Source organism: Rhinopithecus roxellana, chromosome 5, assembly GCF_007565055.1.
Source record: "Rhinopithecus roxellana isolate Shanxi Qingling chromosome 5, ASM756505v1, whole genome shotgun sequence".
Classification (NCBI taxonomy): domain Eukaryota; kingdom Metazoa; phylum Chordata; class Mammalia; order Primates; family Cercopithecidae; genus Rhinopithecus; species Rhinopithecus roxellana.
Genome location: NC_044553.1, coordinates 37,845,654 through 37,867,007, shown reverse-complemented (window position 1 = coordinate 37,867,007; position 21,354 = coordinate 37,845,654). Strand labels below are relative to the sequence as shown.

At 39.1% G+C, this 21,354-nt stretch overlaps 1 protein-coding gene across 2 annotated transcripts in view; it reads left to right on the top strand.

The window, feature by feature from the left end:
• SPPL2A (signal peptide peptidase like 2A) overlaps positions 1-20,939 on the top strand; it is a 64,265-nt gene extending 43,326 nt beyond the window's left edge. Inside the window, exons 13-16 of one of the 2 annotated variants that reach the window (XM_010356600.2) lie at positions 205-307; positions 3,267-3,344; positions 5,365-5,525; positions 17,935-20,939. In XM_010356600.2, coding sequence (XP_010354902.1) covers positions 205-307; positions 3,267-3,344; positions 5,365-5,525; positions 17,935-18,009 — 417 coding nt within the window. In that variant the 3' untranslated portion in view covers positions 18,010-20,939. The remainder of the gene's footprint in view (positions 1-204; positions 308-3,266; positions 3,345-5,364; positions 5,526-17,934) is intronic. The other variant, XM_010356601.2, reaches the window with a different exon arrangement.
• The last annotated feature ends 415 nt before the right edge of the window (positions 20,940-21,354 follow it).

Genomic DNA, 21,354 nt, shown 5'->3' with positions numbered 1-21,354 from the left:
CACTTGAACCCGGGAGGCGGAGTTTGCAGTTGCAGTTGCAGTGAACTGAGATCGCACCACTGCACTCCACCTGGGCAACAGAGCAAGACTCTGTCTCCAAAAAATAAATAAATAAATAAAAGATATGGGTAAAGATTGCCAAGAAGTTCATTGGTGGCCTCTTTTTTGTTTTGTTTTGTTTTATTTTGTTTTGTTTTTGAACAGTTGCCAGTAGTCATCAGAGTACCAAAACTGATTTATTTCTCAGTAATGAGTGTGTGCCTCATGCCTGTTTCAATATTGGGTTTTGGAGACATTATTGTACCAGGTAAGCAATTGTAACAATTTTAGTAAAAAAAGAAACACTGATGATTTTAAATCGTCATGTGTATAGAATCTGTTAAAAGTTACCTGCTCTGTATTAACTATTTCTGTCTGTCACTAGAGCTGAGATTGTCATAACAAAAAAGCTTATTGAGGGGTAGAAGGTAAAGCCCAAATGGTAACAACTAAAGTACTGTAATAACTCCCATGGCTCAAAAAGTTTGTTAGAGGAAGCAAGTAGGATCAGTTTAACCTTCTTCAAGAAAGTGTATTTGTGACCCTTTTTAGAAGTTGAATATAATAATGCCAAACAAATAGTTTATATTACTTATATTTTAAGATAATGATTATGTTTTAGAAAAAGTGGTTTAAGAATATTAGGCAAGGCTGTGATCAAGAGGAGAAACAGAACACCAACTTGTAGGACTGCACAATACAAAAAGACACAGTTTATAGTGGAATTGATCACCGTCTCTTAGCATGTCTGCTCTGACAGTGTAGTTCTGCCTTATTTTCCTCACTGCACTGTCTGTAGAATAAACTTAATCCAAGCCCAGTAATAATTTAGTTTAGAAATAATTAATAATATTCTTCTATCAACTGAGTTTTTCCTTCTTCATTTTTCTTACAATCTCCCTATGTCCTAAACTGCCTGTGGTGCATGGGTGAGGAGTACTAGTGCTTCTGAAAAAGCCCTTCTATTTATATAGCAAAACCAGGTACAGAGAGAAAAACTAGCAGTGTTGCCTTGCAAGTTGACATGGCAAAGTCCAGTATAGCAGCTCTCTTAGCTCAGTGAATCTCGAGTCACGTAATTGATAAAATAAGGAAAACATTCTATTGAGTAACCTTACACTTCTTTGAATATCATTAAACTTATACCTGATTGTACCATTTCCCTACCAAGGGCTATACAAGATCTTCTATATAGAACTTGGCATAGAACTGGTAAAAATAGTATATAAATACTACATTATTGAAGTAAATGTCAAAGATCTAAAACAAAAACATTTCTCTAAAGAGCAGAGGTACTGACAATACATGACTTAATCCTAAAAGCTAAATTTGAATTTAGGGAGGAAAAAGGTACTATTTTTAAAAAAAACGTGGAAATGTGATTAAACAGCAAAAACAACAAGGGACTTATTTTATTAATTTTGTAGAGACCAAAACTAATTAATTCAAATAACTAATGAAGATAGTAAAATTATTTTATGATTTTTAAAGTAGTTAAATGTCATTCTTTCTGTTTTTATAACATTATAAATAAATACAAGCTGAGATTTCTTCTTTGGGAAGAAGAAAAGGTTCAACAAATTTCTTACAAGAAATAGATACTAAATGAGTTGTTGCTGCATAATTGCATGTTTACAAATGAGAGCATGAGCCGAGCGTGGTGGCTCATGCCTGTAATCCCAGCCCTTTGGGAGGCTGAGGCAGGTGGATCACTTGAGGTCAGGAGTTCAAGACCAGCCTGGCCAACATGGTGAAACCCCCTCTCTACTAAAAATACAAAAATTAGCCTTATGTGTTGGCACACGCCCATAATCCCAGCTACTTGAGAGGCTGAGACAGGAGAATCACCTGAACCCAGGAGGCGGAGGTTACAGTGAGCTGAGATCGCACCACTGCACTCCGGCCTGGGTGACAGAGTGAGACTCTGTCTCAAAAAAAAAGGAAAAACACAACTGAATAGTATTCCAGTCTGTGTATGTACCACATTTGCTTTATTCATCTGTTATGGACACTTAGGTTGCTTCCATTTCTTGGCTATTGTGAATAATGCTGCAGTGAATATGGGAATGCAAATATCTCTTTGACATACTGATTTCAGTTCCTTTGGATGTATACCCAGTAGTGGGATTATTAGACCATATGGTAGTTCTAGTTTTAATTTTCTAAAGAACCACCATACTGGTTTCCATAATGGCCACACTAATTTATGTTCCCATCAACAACGAACAGGGGTTCCCTTTTTGCTCCATCCTCTCTGAGGCTTACTTTTCATCTTTTTGGTAATAGCCATTCTAACATATGTAAGGTGATATCTCATTGTGGTTTTAATTTGCATTTTTCTGATGATTAGTGATTTTAAGCAATTTTTTAATATACCTGTTGTCTATTTATGTGTCTTCTATTGAGAATTAGCTATTCAAATCCTTTGCCCATTTTCTAATTGGGTTGTTTACTTATTATTGAGTTGTTTGAGTTCGTTATATTAATATATTTTAGATATTAACCCCTTATCAGATATATAGTTTGCAAATGTTTTCTCCCATTTCATAGGTGTTTTCTTCACTTTGCTGACTGTTTCTTTGGCTGTGCAGAAGCTTTTTAGTTTGATGTAAACTCATTTGTCTATTCAATACATTTTTAATGATAAATTTAAGAAGTTTTCTTCATGGCTGGGCTTGGTGGCTCATGCCTGTAATTCCAGCCCTTTGGGAGGCCAAGGCCTGTGGATCACGAGGTCAGGAGATCAAGACTACCCTGGCCAACAGGATGAAACCCCGTCTCTACTAAAATACAAAACATTAGCCAAGTGTGGTGGTGGGTGCCTATAGTCCCAGCTACTCGGGAGGCTGAGGCAGGGGAATCCCTTGAACCCGGGAGGCGAAGGTTGCAGTTAGCTGAGATCATGCCACTGCTGTCCAGCCTGGGCAACAGAGTGAGACTCTGTTTCAAAAAGAAAAAAAGTTTTCTTCGTGACATGGAATATTGAGCAGCTAATAAAAATGATAGTTAAAAACTATTTAGTAGCTTCCGGAAATGTTTAAAATATGGTATTAAGTATTTTAAAAATCAGCATATAAAACTTTATCCAGAATTTGAGCTACTTGAATGTTCTCATAATGCAACAATGAAGATTCAATACAACATATACTGTTACTATTGTTAACGGTTGAATTTGCATTGCTGTTATTGTTTTAAGAAAATAACTTTTTTTTTTTTTTTTTTTTAAGGCCTGTTGATTGCATACTGTAGAAGATTTGATGTTCAGACTGGTTCTTCTTATATATACTATGTTTCGTCTACTGTTGGTAAATTTTTGTTTTTTCTTTGTATTAAATGTTGAATTGTATTGTCTGGAGGAAAAGACAGAGGTCTACAAATAAAGAAGGACTACAATTTGGGCATGGTAGTTCGCTCCTGCAGTCCTCGCCAAGGCAGGCAGATTGCTTGAGCCCAGGAGTTCTAGACAAGCCTGGGCAACATAGTGAGACCCCATCTCTATAAAAACTATTTTAGAGCCGGGCGCCATGGCTCACGCCTGTAAGCCCAGCACTTTGGGAGGCCAATGCAGGCAGATCATGAGGGCAAGAGACTGAGACCATCCTGGCCAACGTGATGAAACCCCATCTCTACTAAAAATACAAAAAAAAAATCAGCTGGGCATGGTGGCATGCACCTGTAGTCCCAGCTACTGGGGAGGCTGAGGCAGAAGGATTGTTTGAACCTGGGAGGCAGATGTTGCCGTGAGCCGAGATCATGCCACTGCACTCCAGCCTGGCGACAGAGCAAGACTGTCTCAAAAAAAAAAAAAAAAAAAAAAAAAAAAAAAAAATTTTTTTTTTTTTTTAATTAGCTGGATGTGGTGGTCCCAGCTACTCAGAAGGCTGAGATGGGAGAAACACTTAAGCCCAAGAGGTCAAGGCTGCAGTAAGCCATGATCATACCACTTCACTATAGCCTGGGCGAAAGATTGAGTCCCTGTCTCAAAAAAAAAAAAAAAAAAAAGAAAGAAAAAGAAAAGAAAATAGCTAAGTGAGGGAGAAGATGAAGAAAAAAGTATAAAGAAATTCAAAAAGTAGTCTCAGCCAGGTGCAGTGGCTGGCCAGATGCAGTGGCTCATGCCTGTAATCCCAGCACTTTGGGAGGTCAAGGCAGATGGATCACTTGAGGTCAGGAGTTTGAGACCAGCCTGGCCAACGTGGTGAAATCTCATCTGTACTAAAAATACAAAAACTAGCTGGGCATGGTGGCACATGCCTGTATTCCCAGCTACTCGGGAGGTTGAGGCAAGAAAATTGCTTGAACCCGGGAAGTGGGTTCAAGAGACAAGATCGCACCACTGCACTCCAGCCTGAGCAACTAAGCGAGGCTGCATCTCAAAAAAAGCATTTTGAGGCCACTAAGTATGGTACTCTCCAGGGCTTTAACATATTAGTATCCAAAGGCAGATTATAGGAGTGTTCATTAATTCTCCTGTGTACCCTTGGACAGCTCACTTAAATTCCCTGTTCCTCCATTGCCTCATCTTTAATATTAGGAATTATACTAAATTGTTTATAAAGGAATATTCTGAGATCCTATGTTCCTAGTAAGACCCTGAGTCATTAAGGAAAGTTCAGACTGGACATGGTGGCTCACATCTGTAATCCCAGCACTTTGGGAGGCTGAAGCGGGCGGATCAACTGAGGTTGGAAGTTCGAGACCAGCTTGACGAACATGAAGAAATCCTGTCTCTCCTAAAAAATACAAAATTAGCCAGGTGTGGTGGTGCATGCCTATAATCCCAGCTACTCGGGACGTTGAGGCAGGAGAATCGCTTGAACCCAAGAGGTGGAGGTTGCGGTGAGCTGAGATCGTGCTATTGCACTCCAGCCTGGGCAACAAGAGTGAAACTGTTTCAAAAAAGAAAAAAGAAAAGTTCAAAAGTATGTGCTTAGTAACAAAGCTTAGGAAGTATGTAATCAGTGTTAGGAAGATTTTTTAAAACAACCTATAGTACCTATTGGTACAGATTTAGTTATCTAAAATAATGAAACCATTTAACAACTTTAATAGCAACAGATAATTGAAACTCTCATGAAGTATTATCTCTATCAATGATACATGGTTAGGTTAGTAATAATTGAAATGCTAACCACTTTCCAGATTTTTCAAAAGCTCCGTAGAAGATGTCTCCTAATCCTATCTAGGAAAATGATGAAATTACAAGAAGTCATAGAACAAAAATGTCCTCAGAAATATTTGAAAACCAATACTTAAATGAGAGAGGAACAAACCCACCTTTGGTAACATGTAGAAATGACTGATGGCTTGGTATTCTTCTTGCAGCCTATGCTATTGGCATGATACTTACATTTGTTGTTCTGGTGCTGATGAAAAAGGGGCAACCTGCTCTCCTCTATTTAGTACCTTGCACACTTATTACTGCCTCAATTGTTGCCTGGAGACGTAAGGAAATGAAAAAGTTCTGGAAAGGTAACAGCTATCAGGTATGTGCTTATACTTTGATTACCACGTTATCTTATGACTTAATTTACTTACTGATTTTGGGTGGGAACAGCCTATATATAGCAACACTTTTATGTACCAAAAAGTACCGTAATACCCCTTTACTCACAGTCCACCTGCTGCATCATCATTTGTCACCTCCCCTGCAACCTAATGCCAAAAGCCTGGTGATTTAAGACAAAACTACAAAAGAACAGCGGAGGACATCAGGGAAAACAAAATAGCATTTCAACATGTATTTTCAAAACCTACACAAAAGCAGACTTCATGAAAGATAAAATTGTATGTTTAAAATAAGTACTTAATTTTGAGACTAAGCATTAGCTATTTATAGTAAGAGTCCTAAGGTTTTGCACATAAAAAGTGTACTCTAGCCAGGCATGGTGGCTCACGCCTATAATCCCAGCACTTTGGGAGGCCGAGGCAGGTGGATCACCTGAGGTCAGGAGTTCAAGACCAGCCTGGCCAACATGGTGAAACCCTGTCTCTACTGAAAATATAAAAAATTAGCCAGGTGTTGTGGTTGGCACCTGTAATCCTAGCTACTTGGGAGACTGAGGCAGGAGAATCGCTTGAACCCGGGAGGCGGAGGTTGCAGTGAGCCAAGATCGCTTCAGCCTGGGCAACAAGAGCAAAACTCCATCTCAAAAAAGGTGTACTCTTCAGCATCTAAATGGGCCTAACCAAACTAGGTAGGGCACTCATTTGAGATTTAAATGAATCAAGGTTGACCTTTCTTTAAAATGTCTAAACAAAGAAAATCTTGATACCAGAGTCTCTTTTGCTTGAGTGGTTTCTTCATTGAAGTTAAACCTTTTTCTTTTTTATTTCCCTAAATGTTCTTGTATTCCAGTAAAGTCTGTTTGCGTTGAAATTAAGAAGAGTTGGGAAACCCTAGCCTATTGAGGTCAGGGCCATGGCATTGACCCCTTCATGAAGGCACTTTGTGAGGCAGTTAGCTCTGCTTTGCCCTATTACAACTACTACCCTCCTCCATCCACCCTCATGCTTCTGTGTCAGGGGTCACGTGAACAAAAACAGAGACACTTTGGGTGGGTGGCTGCAATTCTGATAGTAGATAAACAGTTCAAAGTTCATGTCCATCTTGTGCTTGGTCTTTTGTGTCATTTATAGTGTTATTTAATGAGAGGTGGTTAACACATTAAGTTACAGACTACTATGATTTGAAAAAAAACTGGTTTAGAATTCTTTTCAGGAAATCTTAAAATTTCTTTGAGATTTGGTTAAGCTAATAATACCTGTCTTGCCTACATCACAAAGCTGTTGTCTCAACTTAGACTATTATACGTAGAATTAATTTATGATCCTAATGCCCTTGACTAAACTAGTAAGGTAACTTTTAACTTTTACACCGAAGATGACACTCACACAGGTTTTTTATTTTAAAAAGTTTTTAAAAATAAAAGTGTATCCTATGATATACACTATACTAATAAACTCTAAAAATCACATCTCAAAAAGTACTCTACATCATTTTTTAATGGTTTTATATTTCTTCATTTAGCAAATGTTTATGAGTGATTCTATGAGAGTGTACTATTTTTGGTATTGGTGATACAAGATGATCAAGTTAGAAAGAGGCCTATTCTCATGACCTCTTGAAAGTTACAGTCTAGTGGGGAATAGAGATAAAGTCACTAACAATAAAGTATGATAAACATATTAGTTAACAGCAGGTGCCATGAAAACTATAGATGGGATATCCGGTGCTTGTGGTTTCAGGAAAGAGTCCTAGGTGATTTGAGGAAGGCTTTCTGAAGAATATTAAATTTATGTCCAGACTTGAAGACTGAGCTGTGTGTTCCATGTTGAAGGAACCATGTCTTCTGAGGCTCAGAGGGAAGAGAACATAGCACATTCTAGGAACTCAGTGAAGGTTAGGATGGCTATAATACTGAGTAAGGGTTAGGGGAGCTACAGGAAATGACAACTGGAGGAGAAAGCAAGAGTGAGAGCCTTGTAGCATCTTATAAGCCACATTTAAGAGTTTGAACTCTATACTAAGCACTGGAGACCATTTAAAGTTTTAAGAAATCTAGAAAATTAAGGGAGCAAAACTGGGGACAATTATATTGCAATAAGAAGTGATAGAAGGCCAGACGTGGTTGTCTATACTGATAATTGCAGTATAGACAACAAGCCAGGAGGATCACTTGACCCCAGGAATTTGAGACCAGCCTGGGCAACATGCGAGACCCTGTCTCTACAAAAAAGAAAACAATTGCTGGGCGTGGTGGCACATGCCTTTGGTCCTAGCTACTCGGGAGCCTGAGGTGGGAAGATTGCTTGAGCCCGGAAGATAGGGGCTTCAGTGGGCCATGATTGCACCAGTGCACGCAGCCTGGGCAACAGAGTGAGCGAGACCCTGTTTCAAAACAAAAACACAAACAAAAAAGAAGTGATAGAAGCCTGAATTAGCGAAGTAATGAGATGGAAAGACTTGAACAAAGTTAAGAGAAATTTAGACGCATAATAGGGCCTGATGATGGAGTCAGTATGGGCAGAGGAAAAGAAGTAGAGTCCAGGGCTTCTGGATTGGGAAACTAGGGGGATGGTGATGAAGAAAAGGCAACAGCGTTGAGGAAGATGATGATGAATTCAGTCTTGAACATTTCAAACGTACCTATTGGATCACCACAAAGAGAGAAATAATAGGCAGTTGAATAAATAGGTCTGGTGTGCAGGAGACAGACCTGGCTAGAGATAGATACTCGGGAGTGCCATTAGCATACAGAATAGTGAGAATGTAGAGGCAGAAGAAAAGACTCAGGACAAGCCTGTGAGCAAGAGATTTCTACTATTAGGGGTACTCATCTGATTAACTGTAAATCAGGACAAAGACAAGCAACATCAGGAAATATTGTTCTGAGTTGACATTAAATCTTTGTTTAATTTAGAATTGAAATTTAGAATTGTTAGAGCATATGTGCTGTCTTACAGAATTATTTGTTTCTTGTTATTTTCATTGTCAGAATTTGTTTTTATTTATAAAAATGTCCTTTCCCTTTAATACAGCTTTAAAAGTATTTTATTATTAAGAATATATGCTTATAGGCTGGGCGCAGTGGCTCATGCTTATAATCCCAGAACTTTGGGAGGCCAAGGCGGGCAGATCACCTGGGGTCAGGAGTTTGAGACCAGCCTGGCCAACATGGCAAAACCTCATCTCTACTAAAAATACAAAAATTAGCTGGGCGTGGTGGCGCATGCCTGTAATCCCAGCTACTTGGGAGGCTGAGGCAGAAGAAGCGCTTAAACCTGGGAGGTGGAGGTTGTAGTGAGCTGAGATTGCGCCATTGCACTCCAGCCTGGGTGACAGAGCAAGACTCCATCTCAAAAATAAATAAATAAATAAAAATAAAAATATGTGATTATAGAACATTTGGAAAATATTTATTAAGAGGAAAATTAGGTCCACCCATAATCCTACCACCTGGAGATAGCTAAGGTTTAAGTGAATTTCCTTCTGTGCCTTCTCTGGATAAATGTATAGATGAGTGAATGATACTATAAATAGTTCTCTTTCTTTTTCACTACATTTTACATTTTATTTTAAATTCCTTATAAAATTATTTTAATGGCTGTATAATATTCCCTTCATATGCCTATATCATACTTTATTATTTACTATGACCCAGTATTTTCTCTTTAAGGTATTTTCAGAAAATGATTAAAAATGTGGCCAAAAATGATGTGAAAAGATGTTCATTGTAGTAATTCTAGTCTTTGTTCTATTTCAATGTCTTGTAGGCTAATGTTACTGGTAGTTAATTTGCTAAAATTTTTACATAGACCTTCACTGTTTTCATTTTAGTAATTTTTCTTTTTCGTGTCTCAATTACAAAGTAATGGGTATTTGCGTTTTTAAAATAAGCAACGTGAAAGTGTCTAAAGTAAAAATGGAATTCCTTTTTCTAACCATTCTTCCCCCACCCCCACCCTTAAGGGGCAGCTACTGTAAACAGTTTCTTTGTAGCTTCCATATCTTTTTATGCTAACTCTTACTGGAAATAGTTGAATATTTAGAGTTGTTGCATACATAAAGTTAGTAACATTGCATTTCTTTGGAAATATTCTACAGCACATGTTTTCTTCTGGTTGATTCTAGCACCTTTCTTCCTTTTCTTCCCCATGATTGTTACTGACACAGGATTGTAGTTAAGGAAAGAATTCAACCAAGGAGTGCATTTATATTCCCAGTGAACAAATGCTTTGCCCTGGACCATCCAAGTTTCATTCTTAGGCCGAGAGCAGTGGCTCACACCTGTAATCCCAGCATATTGAGAGGCCAAGGCGAGTGGATCACTTGAGATCAGGAGTTCGAGACGAGCCTGGCCAACATGACGAAACCCCATCTCTACTAAAAATACAAGAAAAAAGTAGCCTGGCTTCATGGTGCACACTTGTAATCCCAGCTACTCAGGAGACTGAGGCAGGAGAATCTTTTGAACCTGGGAGGCAGAAGTTGCAGTGAGCCGAGATTGTACCACTGCACTCCATCCTGGGCAACAGAGTAAACAGAGTGACACAGTCTAAAAAAAAAAAAAAAAAAAAAAAAAAAAAAAAAAAAAACACCAAAAAAAAACTTCTTAAAAATCATGATATTAAGAAAAAAAAAAAATTTGGGGGGGCGAGGGGGAGTGGCGGAATTTTGCTCGATCACCCCGCATCATTTTAGTAGAGGTTTTGCCACATTGGCCAGTCTTATTTATTGGCCATCTTGGCTCACTGCAACCTCTACCTCCCAGATTTAAGCGATTCTCCTGCCTCAGCCTCTCAAGTAGCTGGGATTATAGGTGTGTACCACCATCCCTGGCTAATTTTTGTATTTTTAGTAGAGACGGGATTTTGCCATGTTAGCCAAGCAGGTCCTGAACTCCTGACCTCAGGTGAACCACCCGCCTTGGCCTCCCAAAGTGCTGGGATTATAGGCATGAGCCACCATGCCTGGCCAAGAAAAAAAAGTTTTTTTTTCTTTTTTTTTTTTTTAAGATGGAGTTTCGCTCTTATTGCCGAGGCTGGAGTGCGATGGTGCGATCTTTGCTCACTGCAACTTCCGCCTCCAGGGTTCAAGCAATTTTCCTGCCTCAGCCTCCCAAGTAGCTGGTATTGCAAGCATGAGCCACCACGCCCAGCTAATTTTGTATTTTTAGTAGAGGTGGGGTTTCCCTATGTTGGTCAGGCTAGTCTCGGACTCCTGACCCTCAATGGTCTACCCACCTCGGCCTCCCAAAGTGCTGGGATTATAGGCGTGAGCCACCATGCCCAGCCTGAGAAAAAATTTTGCCTCTGCTTCACAGCAGCTACCTACAAAGGGAAAGAACACTGTTGCTAGTCACTAAGTAATAATAGCCCCAGGAGGGTGAACATCAGGAGCTTTACCATATAACATAGTAGCTAAGTAAGACATTTGATTGCAGGAAAATCTGTTTAAAAGCATCTAAAAACATAGGTCAACTTTGTTAATAAAATTCTCACTTTTGGCCGGGCGCGGTGGCTCAAGCCTGTAATCCCAGCACTTTGGGAGGTCGAGACGGGCGGATCACGAGGTCAGGAGATCGAGACCATCCTGGCTAACACAGTGAAACCCCATCTCTACTAAAAAATACAAAAAAACTAGCCGGGCGAGGTGATGGGCGCCTGTAGTCCCAGCTACTCCGGAGGCTGAGGCAGGAGAATAGCGTGAACCCAGGAGGTGGAGCTTGCAGTGAGCTGAGATCCAGCCACTGCACTCCAGCCTGGGCAACAGAGCGAGACTCCGTCTCAAAAAAAAAAAAAAAAAAAAAAAAATTCTCACTTTCTAGTGCAGTATTGTAATTGTATTAGGTAAAGACATTCAGAATACAAAATAACTCATAGAAGTAAAGAACATAGAGTCCAGTACCAGGCTGCCTAAATTTGGAATTCTAATTTTGTTCATTATTAGCTACGTAGCCTTGGGCAAGTTGCTTAGCTTCTTGGTGCCTCAGTTTTTCTACATTGTAAAATGGGATAACAAACTATTTCAGAGGGTTGTGTAATAAATACGTTAATATCTACAAATTGCTTATAGGTGCTGTGAATTTATTTGCTATCGTTATTCATAGGAGTGAGGATTTTTTGTTTTGATTTGTTTGTTGGTTTGGTTATTTTTCAATTCAGTGACTAAATTTTCATTTTCCTGGTCTGGATATGAGAACTTTGGGTTTTTGTTAAATCTGGTTCCTTTAACTTACTTGTAAAAGAACAAATTCTGAGCCATCACAAGCTGCAGAGAAAAAATTACGTGTAGGCTCAGTCATTTTTCTCTTCACAAAATTTTGAAATATGGGAATGGACATTTGCTCAAATTTTAGGCAAGTTGCAGGATGTTAAAAAAAAAAAATACTCAAGAAATGCCGGGCACGGTGGCTCATGCCTGTAATCCCGGCACTTTGGGAGGCCAAGGCAGGTGGATCACCTGAGGTCAGGAGTTCGAGACTAGTCTGACTGATATGGTAAAACCCTGTCTCTACTAAAAATACAAAAATTAGCTGGGCATGGTGGTGGGCACCTGTAGTCCCAGCTACTCGGGAGGCTGAGACAGGATAATTGCTTGAACACGGGAGGCGGAGCTTGCAGTCTGCAGTCTAGCCTGGGCGACAGCGAGACTCCATCTCAAAAAAAAAAAAAAAAAAAACTCAGAAAAGAGTATTTTTTCAGAAAACTAGCATTTTTGAAAGCTATGTAATATAATGCCTTTATAAATTATTTCCCTTTAAAAAGAAAATCTTTCATTGTTTATGACCAACATTTAAAATCAAAATTAGCTTACCTTGAATGTTGTCATTTGTGGGAGACAGTGTATTGTGGCCTTTGACATCAGTTCTGATTAATAACTTAATCTCTGAAGACTGTCTCCTCATCCATAAAATGAGATTGGATCTATAGGGAGGTAGGGGAATAAGAAATCCATAGTGGGGCCAGGCGTGATGGCTCATATCTGTAATCCCAGCACTTTGGAAGGCCAAGGCAGGCAGATCACAAGGTAAGGAGTTTGAGACAGCCTCACCAACATGGTGAAACTCGTGTCTCTACTAAAAATACAAAAATTAGACAGGTGTGGTGGTGGGCGCCTGTAATCCCAGCTGTTCAGGAGGCTGACGCAGGAGAATTGCTTGAACCTGGGAGGCAGAGGTTGCAGTGAGCTGAGATCGCACCACTGCACTCCAACTTGAGTGACAGAGCAAGACTCCGTCTCGGGGAAAAAAAAAAAAAAGAAAGAAAGAAGAAAGAAAAGGAAAGAAGGAGATCTCCATCTCAAAAAAGGAAAGAAAAGGAAAGAAAAGGAGAGAAGGAAATCCATAGTAGTGGGTTAGCTTAAGGCTTAGTATGAGGCAGGTGGATGTTGAAATCTGTTAAGGCTAGGCAGAGACTTCAGAAATAAGAGTGGGGAACTTCTACATGCCTGGTGAAACAGAGGGAGACTTGATATGGGTCCACTGTGAGACAGGCCTGAGGGTCAGCTCTGGCTCATCTCTTAGGCTAACAGTGTAATAATAATCATTTGCTTCTCTCTCCCAACCTCCATCATCTCCTAAGCTTTGTCAGTTTCTATTTCTAGAATATCCCTGTTTAACTCCCAACTTAAATTCTGCCTTCTCCAAGTAGATCTCTAAGAAATTAGAAGGAAGTAGGTACTCCAATTAAAATCACATTTACCTTTCACTGTATTTTTTTAGACTTTGTACTTTAAATACTTATTAACATCTGCCCTGCAGTTCCGGTATTTATATATGCCTCCCTCACTAAATATTAGCTCTTATGTATTAGGAATCCACAATGCTTATGACAGTAGTTTTTATGCTGTAAATTCTCAGTGCGCCTCTAATGCTCAATCCTTCATCCACTGACCTTTAGTTACTTTTGCAAGTGTGTATAAGCTTCCTGATTGTATTTCAGCAGCCCTTATAAAATGACTGTAATTGTCATATGCCACTATAAAAGTGAGGCACTTTTAAAACATTAAACTAGACATGTATCTCTATGGTCTTTACATGCAATCTTTTTTTGTAAATATGGCAAGTTTTTGCTGCTGTTTTGAAATAATCAAATACAAAACAAGTAATATAAAGTTACAATCCAAGACTAAGGTAAATTTGTTTATACTATTAGTCATTTGGTTCATTCGAATGCCAGATAATAGAGTTGAGTGCAAGAATATTGGTAGTAAAAAGCAGGACTTTTCACTGGAGACTCTTTAAATGTCCAGGTAGCCCTGACAGTCTTTCCATGCTGTTTTTAGTGGGCAAGTTAAAACTCACTTGTTGTAACTTGGAGACCTTATTGAAATACTTCAGGATCTTACTTTGAGTCTTTTAGCCCTTCCTGTGAGTTTCTCTCATCAAAAGAAGTAATATTTCTATAGGGTTTCACTAAAATAATACTATTTTGGGCTGGGCACAGTGGCTCATGCCTGTAATCCCAGCACTTTGGGAGGCTGAGGCAGGTGGATCGCCTAAAGTCAGGAGTTCAAGACCAGCCTGGCCAACATAGTGAAATCCCATCCCTACTAAAAATACAAAATTAGCTGGGCATGGCGGCACATGCCTGTAATCCCAGCTACTAGGGAGGCTGAGGCAGGAGAATTGCTTGAACCCGGGAGGCAGAGGTTGCAGTGAGCCAAGATCGTGCCATTGCACTCCAGCCTGGGCAACAAGAGCGAATCTCCATCTCAAAAAAAAAGAAAAAAAAATTAATTTGGAAATACTAATTACTAATTTTAAATTATTTTCTACAGCCCAAAAGTAGTTACAGTATATTTCCTATGAACTTTTTTTGTGGAATGCTTCAAGAACTACAGTACTCAGACCCCCTTATTTGATTTTATGTGAAGTCTTAGTACTAATTAATATAAAGCAAATAAAGATACTTTTTTCTCAGCAGAGAAAAATCAAGCAGAGTCATGATTACTTTGGCATATAGCACAATGAAGAGGAGTCATCATTTTAGGGGATATTTTTTGCTTCTATAATGAAATAAGTGGAGTTAAATATGTGCAGCAATGTCCAATGGGCTATTTTACTCTGGGCAGGTAGTAAGTTTTCAGTTTGTCGATACCCAGTAAACAGTGAGTTGTGTCTGTTAAATGTCACTAGTACTTCTCATTATTTTTAGAAGTCACAAGCTGTAACTGACAAGTCAGAATACAGAGATAACTTAGAACAACTCTGCTTTAGTATCAGCAAGTCTCCAGTTACCCTGCTTTAGTGAGTGTTTTATTAGACTATTTCTGGAGATTGGTTCAATTATAAGCAAGCAGAGCTATTAGAAAATGCCACCTTAGCTGACCTGTTTTCAGAGGCCATCTTTCCAAATCAAGCTTTCCTGTTTCCAAATATGATGAAAATGTTTGCCACTTTTGTCAATTCATTGTATTATTTATGTTAACTTGTTGTTGTTGTTGTTGTTGTTGTTGTTGTTGTTGTTTTGAGACAGAGTCTTGCTCTGTCGCCCAGGCTGGAGTGCAGTGGCCAGATCTCAGCTCACTGCAAGCTCCGCCTCCCGGGTTCACGCCATTCTCCTGCCTCAGCCTCCCGAGTAGCTGGGACTACAGGCGCCCGCCACCTCGCCCGGCTAGTTTTTTGTATTTTTAGTAGAGACGAGGTTTCACCATGTTAGCCAGGATGGTCTTGATCTCCTGACCTCGTGATCCGCCCGTCTCGGCCTCCCAAAGTGCTGGGATTACAGGCTTGAGCCACCGCGCCCGGCCAACTTATTGTTGTATTTTTTAAAACTTTGTTCTTTATGTTTCTGTATTGTTTTTATTGGAAAGTCAGTAAAGAAAAGTAAATAGGGAATAGAGGTGCTTACTTCTCAGTAAGTTGACTTTGAAAGTGGTTTTTTAAATTAATATATTTCTGTGTTCAGGGATTAGATTATATATTGCCAGTGAGGTACCTGGGGATTAGGAAAGAAGAGGCAAGTTAGATGAGACTGACTCACTACCTACTGTGCTAACAAGGCACCAGGGAAGCATGTTATAATTTAGGGTATGTGGGCTATCATTTCATTAGATTATAGTTGCCGGGGTAAGCAGATCTTGGGGAAGAAAGAGGGTTTCTCCACCATCTATTCTGCTGAGTCTGCTTCAATTTTCTCTCTACACAGCCCTAACCTCTTAGACCCAGAACTTGTAAATTCCTAGAAGAAAAGGGGCCTAAATATATCTTACATACTTTTCCTTTCCCCCCTTCATTTAAATTGACTAAAATTAACTGTTCAACATCTTCATCTTATGTTTCTTGTAGTGAACTGCTTAATAAATGTTATCTGTCTTGATTTGGCTTTTGTTTTTTCCCCTAGAATTGCTGCAAACTAGTGACCTTAAATCTAGGGGATATCTTTGGCAATTAGAAGACCTCAAAATGGTTTTGGGTCTTGAAATGCCTTGTAGAGTATCAGCAGGTTTTTGATTTATTTTATTTTATTTTTGAGACAGAGTCTTGCTCTATTGCGTAGGCTGGAGTGCAGTGGCACGATCTCGGCTCACCAAAGCCTCCGCCTCCCAGGTTCAAGCAATTCTCCCACCTCAGCCTCTCGAGTAGGATTGGGATTACAGGCACACCACCACACCTGGCTAATTTTTGTATTTGTAGTAGAAACAGGTTTTCACCATGTTGGCCAGGCTGGTCCCGAACTCCTGACCTCATGATCTACCTGCCTCGGCCTCCCAAAGTGCTGGGATTACAGGTGTGAGCCGCCGCGTCCGGCCTAGGTTTTGATTTTGTAAACTGTCACCATTAGTTGAGACAGTTGTCAGCCAAAAGCCTCAGCTCATGTTGTATTCTTTCTGCCTGGCAAGTCAAGAGACCCTATTTGGAGATGATTCCACCCTCTTGTTCTTCTTCCAAAAAACACTAAAGCCTTCAGAACCACTTTTCAAAAATAGGAACATTTATCTTGCTGATCGTTCCTTCTTCTAATTCTTGATGAAGGAAAGGAAAAAAGTGCATCTCTATACTGAAATTTAATCACTAGTCTAAAAGTCTTTAACAGTCTTCACAAAGGCATTACTTTTTTCTATTTTTAGTAATTGTATCTGAATTGCTGAAACACTGAAAGCATTTAAACAGTTTCTTCATCCTTCATTTCCAAATATAAGACAGTTTTTTATGAGAATATAGGCAGAGCTGAAGTGACCATTTGAGAAAAGTTTAACTGGTAATTTCTTTTTTTGGGGGGTGGGGACGGAGTCTCACTGTGTCACCCAGGGTGGAGCGCAGTAGTGCAATCTCAGCTCACTGCAAGCTCTGCCTCCTGGGTTCACACCATTCTCCTGCCTCAGCCTCCTGAGTAGCTGGGACTCCAGGCGCCTGCTACCATGCCCAGCTAATTTTTTTTATTTTTTATTTTTTAGTAGAGACAGGATTTCACTGTGTTAGCCAAGATGGTCTTGATCTCCTCATGCCGTGCTCCACCTGCCTTGGCCTCCCAAAGTGCTGGAATTACAGGCTTGAGCCACTGTGCCTGGCCAGTAATTTCTTTAAAATAGTCTATAGCAATTTTTTTTTTTTTTTTTTTACAGAGTCTCACTCTGTTGCCCAGGTTAGAGTGCAGTGGTGCCATCTCAGCTCACTGCAACCTCTGCCTCCTGGGTTCAAGCAATTCTCCTGCCTCAGCCTCCCAAGTAGCTGGAACTACAGGCGCCTGCCACCACGCCCAGCTAATTTCTGTATTTTTATTAGAGACAGGGTTTCACCATCTTGGCCAGGCTGGTCTTGAACTCCTGACCTCGTGATCTGCCCATCTCAGCCTCCCAAAGTGCTGGGATTACAGGCGTAAGCCGCCACGCCCGGCCTAGCAAATGTATTCTTGGTTTTGTTTTCAAATATCATTTGACCTCAAGTTCATTTTTTGTAGAAATTATTATAAAGTTTCCAAAGTTTGAATTATCTTACGGTTATTTCAAGGTGTCAGTAATATCACACTGTCCCAGAGCCAGCAGGTATTATCACAGTAACTCATGAGGCCATTTTTAGTTTTCCCACTTACATGATTGGACACTGCCTGGAATAGTGTCCTGGAATAAGTGTCAGGAATATCTTCCTTTTGTTCTGGAGTTCTCACTGCCATGAAGGGCAGTATTCATATTTGGAAATGGAGATAATGGAAGATCCAGAGAACACAAATGGGCTCTGAGTCACGTGATTAGACTTCCTTAGAGGTTCAGTGTCACCCTATCTCCTTAGAAGTGTGGATGTTGAACCAGAACAGTGCTCCAAAAGGCGTGCTCAGTTTCATAGAGCAATTTGTGTTTTTTAGAAAAACTCAGAATCCTTTTGCTAATGTAGTGAATATTGGGGGCAAGTTGAAATTTTGCATTTCCTAACGTCTTTTATTTATGCCTAGATGATGGACCATCTGGATTATGCAACAAATGAAGAAAGCCCTGCGATGACTGGTGAACCGATTGTCCAGCAATAATATGTGGAACTGCCATAATGTGTCATTGATTTTCTACAAATAGACTTGGACTTTTTAAATTGACTTTTGAATTGACAATCTGAAAGAGCCATCAATGATATGCTTGCAAATATATATTTTTATGAGCTGGTACTGACAGTTACATCATAAATAACTAAAACGCTTTGCTTTTAATGTTAAAGTTGTGCCTTCACATTAAATAAAACATGGCTGTGTAGTTTCCAAGATGTACTATATACAGTATATTTTTCTTAAAAAAAAATGACTTGACCCACCCCTATACTTTTTTTTTACTGAAATCTGTTTCTTTCAGCTCTGATGGTAGATAAAAGTAGTTACTATTTCTGAATGGGTTTTACTGTAAACAGTTATGCAAATTGGCCAGGCGTGATGGCTCATGCCTGTAATCCCAGCACTTTGGGAGACCGAGGCAAGCGAATCACGAGGTCAACCCCTCTCTACTAAAAATACCAAAAATTAGCCAGGCGTGGTGGAGGGCGCCTGTAGTTCCAGCTACTCGAGAGGCTGAGGCAGGAGAATGGCATGAACCTGGCAGGTGGAGCTTGTAGTGAGCCGAGATCACGCCACTGCACTCCAGCCTGGGCAACAGAGTGAGACTCCATCTCAAAAAAAAAAAAAAAAAAGATTTATGCAAATGATATCTGTTCTGTAGAAATAACTGTTTAACACCATGCAAGAAGGCGGTTCAACAGTGAAAATTTGGACCTTATATCACTGCAGAGGTTAGAAATATATAATTTTGGAATAAATATAAGTGCATATTTTTGTAGTATTTTTTTAAACCCAATTCTTTCATAAACTTGAGAACTGAAATTACTTCAGACTGCATGTATATTATATTAAGAACATTTTTCCAGGTATAGAGAAACATAATATATAGAACTAGTCACTAAAAGGAGACAGAAACTGAAATCTAGTTTTCATTTGTTTGCTGACCTTTTTTTTGAAAATGTAGCTTAAATTTCAATACTAACATTCAGTTTCACTTTGGTATTTCTGATCTTTGAAATTTGGTTCTGTTGATGTTAAGGTTTGATTTTTTTAAAAATTATTTTTCTTAGGAAATTATTTATTAATACATATGGCTCATTGTTGAATACAACATGCCTAACATCATCCCACATTCCCCCACCCCCAGCCATTATCTTTTTTTCTTCCTGATTCCCACCCCTTGACCCCGTAGGTAATGACTCTTAAGCTTGGTGGAGGATGTACAAAGTGCGGTTCAAAGAAAAGAATTGGCAACAACAGCAAGAGACTTGGTGTTAGTCTCAGTTTAATTACAATACAAGGAAGAGTTGAGTAATTTGCCGCAGCTCAAGACAGCTGTATCTCAGTTTTCTCATCTGCAAAATGAGTAGGTTAGACCAGCTAATCACTCTGGTACCTTCCAACTTGAAAAAAATTTTTTCTCATTCTTTGGTAAATTTTAGATGTGGCCTGATCATTCTCCTGGAAGTCAGAGGTCAAATTATCTTTCCATGTTCTTTTATTTTATCTAAGAAATTCCCAAATGACAAGTGATAACAAAGGCAGCAAGATTTTTCATTTCTCTGTAAATAATGTGTAAACTATGTGAAGAGAACTATATCTTTCATCTAAGGCCAGTTCAACTTATTAAAAATAAAACCAATGCCTTTGAAAATGGATCAGACCTTTGATATTTGAACTAAGTTTTGTATTAGAGACTTGTAAAAAATTGTTTGCTTTTGCTGAATAAATTGCAAACAGAAAAGCTCCACTGACTGTCAGTCCCCCTCTGCTTAATGCGGTCCGGGGTCCTTTCATTTATGGCAGATGACTTATCTGACAATAGTTCATTTTGCCTCCACTGTATCAACTTTGAATTTTTTCCGAGAAATCTGATTTATTTGGCAGACTCTGAGAGAGAGAGAACAGATTAAGTGCCATTTTAAAACTCTTATTTTCATTTATAATAAAATATTTGCCAAAATACAACTTTTTTTGTAAAATTATCTGCACCCTCATCCAAGCTTTATGATATTTAATAGCCTCAATCACATTTTATGAAGAATGTTAAAGAAAAATTATTTTTTTTACTACACTGAAATAAGATAATTTCTTCTTTTTTTTTTTTTGGAAACAGAGTCTCCCTCTGTCACCCAAGCTGGAGTGCAGTGGCAGGATCTTAGCTCACTGCAACCTCTGCCTCCTGGTTCAAGCAATTTTCCTGCCTCAGCCTCCCAAGTAGCTGGGATTATAGGTGCGTGCCACCACACCTGGCTAAATTTTGTATTTTTAGTAGAGATGGGGTTTCACCATGTTGGTCAGGCTGATTTTGAACTCCTGACCTCGTGATCTGCCCGCCTCGGCCTCCCCAAGTGCTGAGATTACAGGCGTGAGCCACAGTGCCTGGTGAAATAAGATAATTTCTCAAAATAATTTGGTTTCATATGACTGGAGTTGTAATTAATATTTTAACTTCATCATCTAGATGTATCTCCTCAGTAGCATAGTAACTGATACATCCAGAAATCTGAAGTCTAAGTTACTTGATACAAATTCTACTTTATGTAACCATTAGTTATTAAGGAAGTAAAATCTTGTTCTAATTTGCTATTAAAATCTTATTGGTTAAATAGAAGTAAGAAAAAGTATAATTACTCAAGTTTCTTCATCCTCAATGTCAACTTTATATTGTAATTAAATGTGTAGCAACCAAGCTGACAGTAGTGATTAAGAAATTAAAGTACAGAAATGTTTTATTTGGGGACTCAAAATGAACAAAAGATAGATGAGATGAAAATTTGACTTAAAAAGCTGTCATCTCTTCCTCTCTTGCCCTCCCACCACCAATAACTTTAAGGGGAAGAGAAGCAGGTCTTTTCCCTAAACATGTCTCTAAAATAATGATATACTGTATTTATTAATTCTGGATGCAAAAAAAATTTCTTAGAAAATCCCTATGAATTTTTTTGTGGCTTATCAACAGAAATCACTATCTCAAATTGTAACATAGATTACTTTTATCTCTGTTTAGTTTACCAAAAATAAATGTGACGCTTGTGGGGAAAGACCTTGATATTCTAATACATTATATTTTCTTCTAGCTTGTAGATTTTTTTTTTTTTTTTTTTTTTTTTTCTTTTTGGAGACAGAGTTTCTCTCTTGTTGCCCAGGCTGGAGTTCAATGGCGTGATATCAGCTCACCGCAACCTCTGCCTCCCAGGTTCAAGCATTTCTCCTGCCTTAGCTTCCCGAGTAGCTGGGATTATAGGCATGTGCCACCACGCCCAGCTAATATTGTATTTTTAGTAGGGACAGGATTTCTCCATGTTGATCAGGCTGGTCTGGAACTCCCAA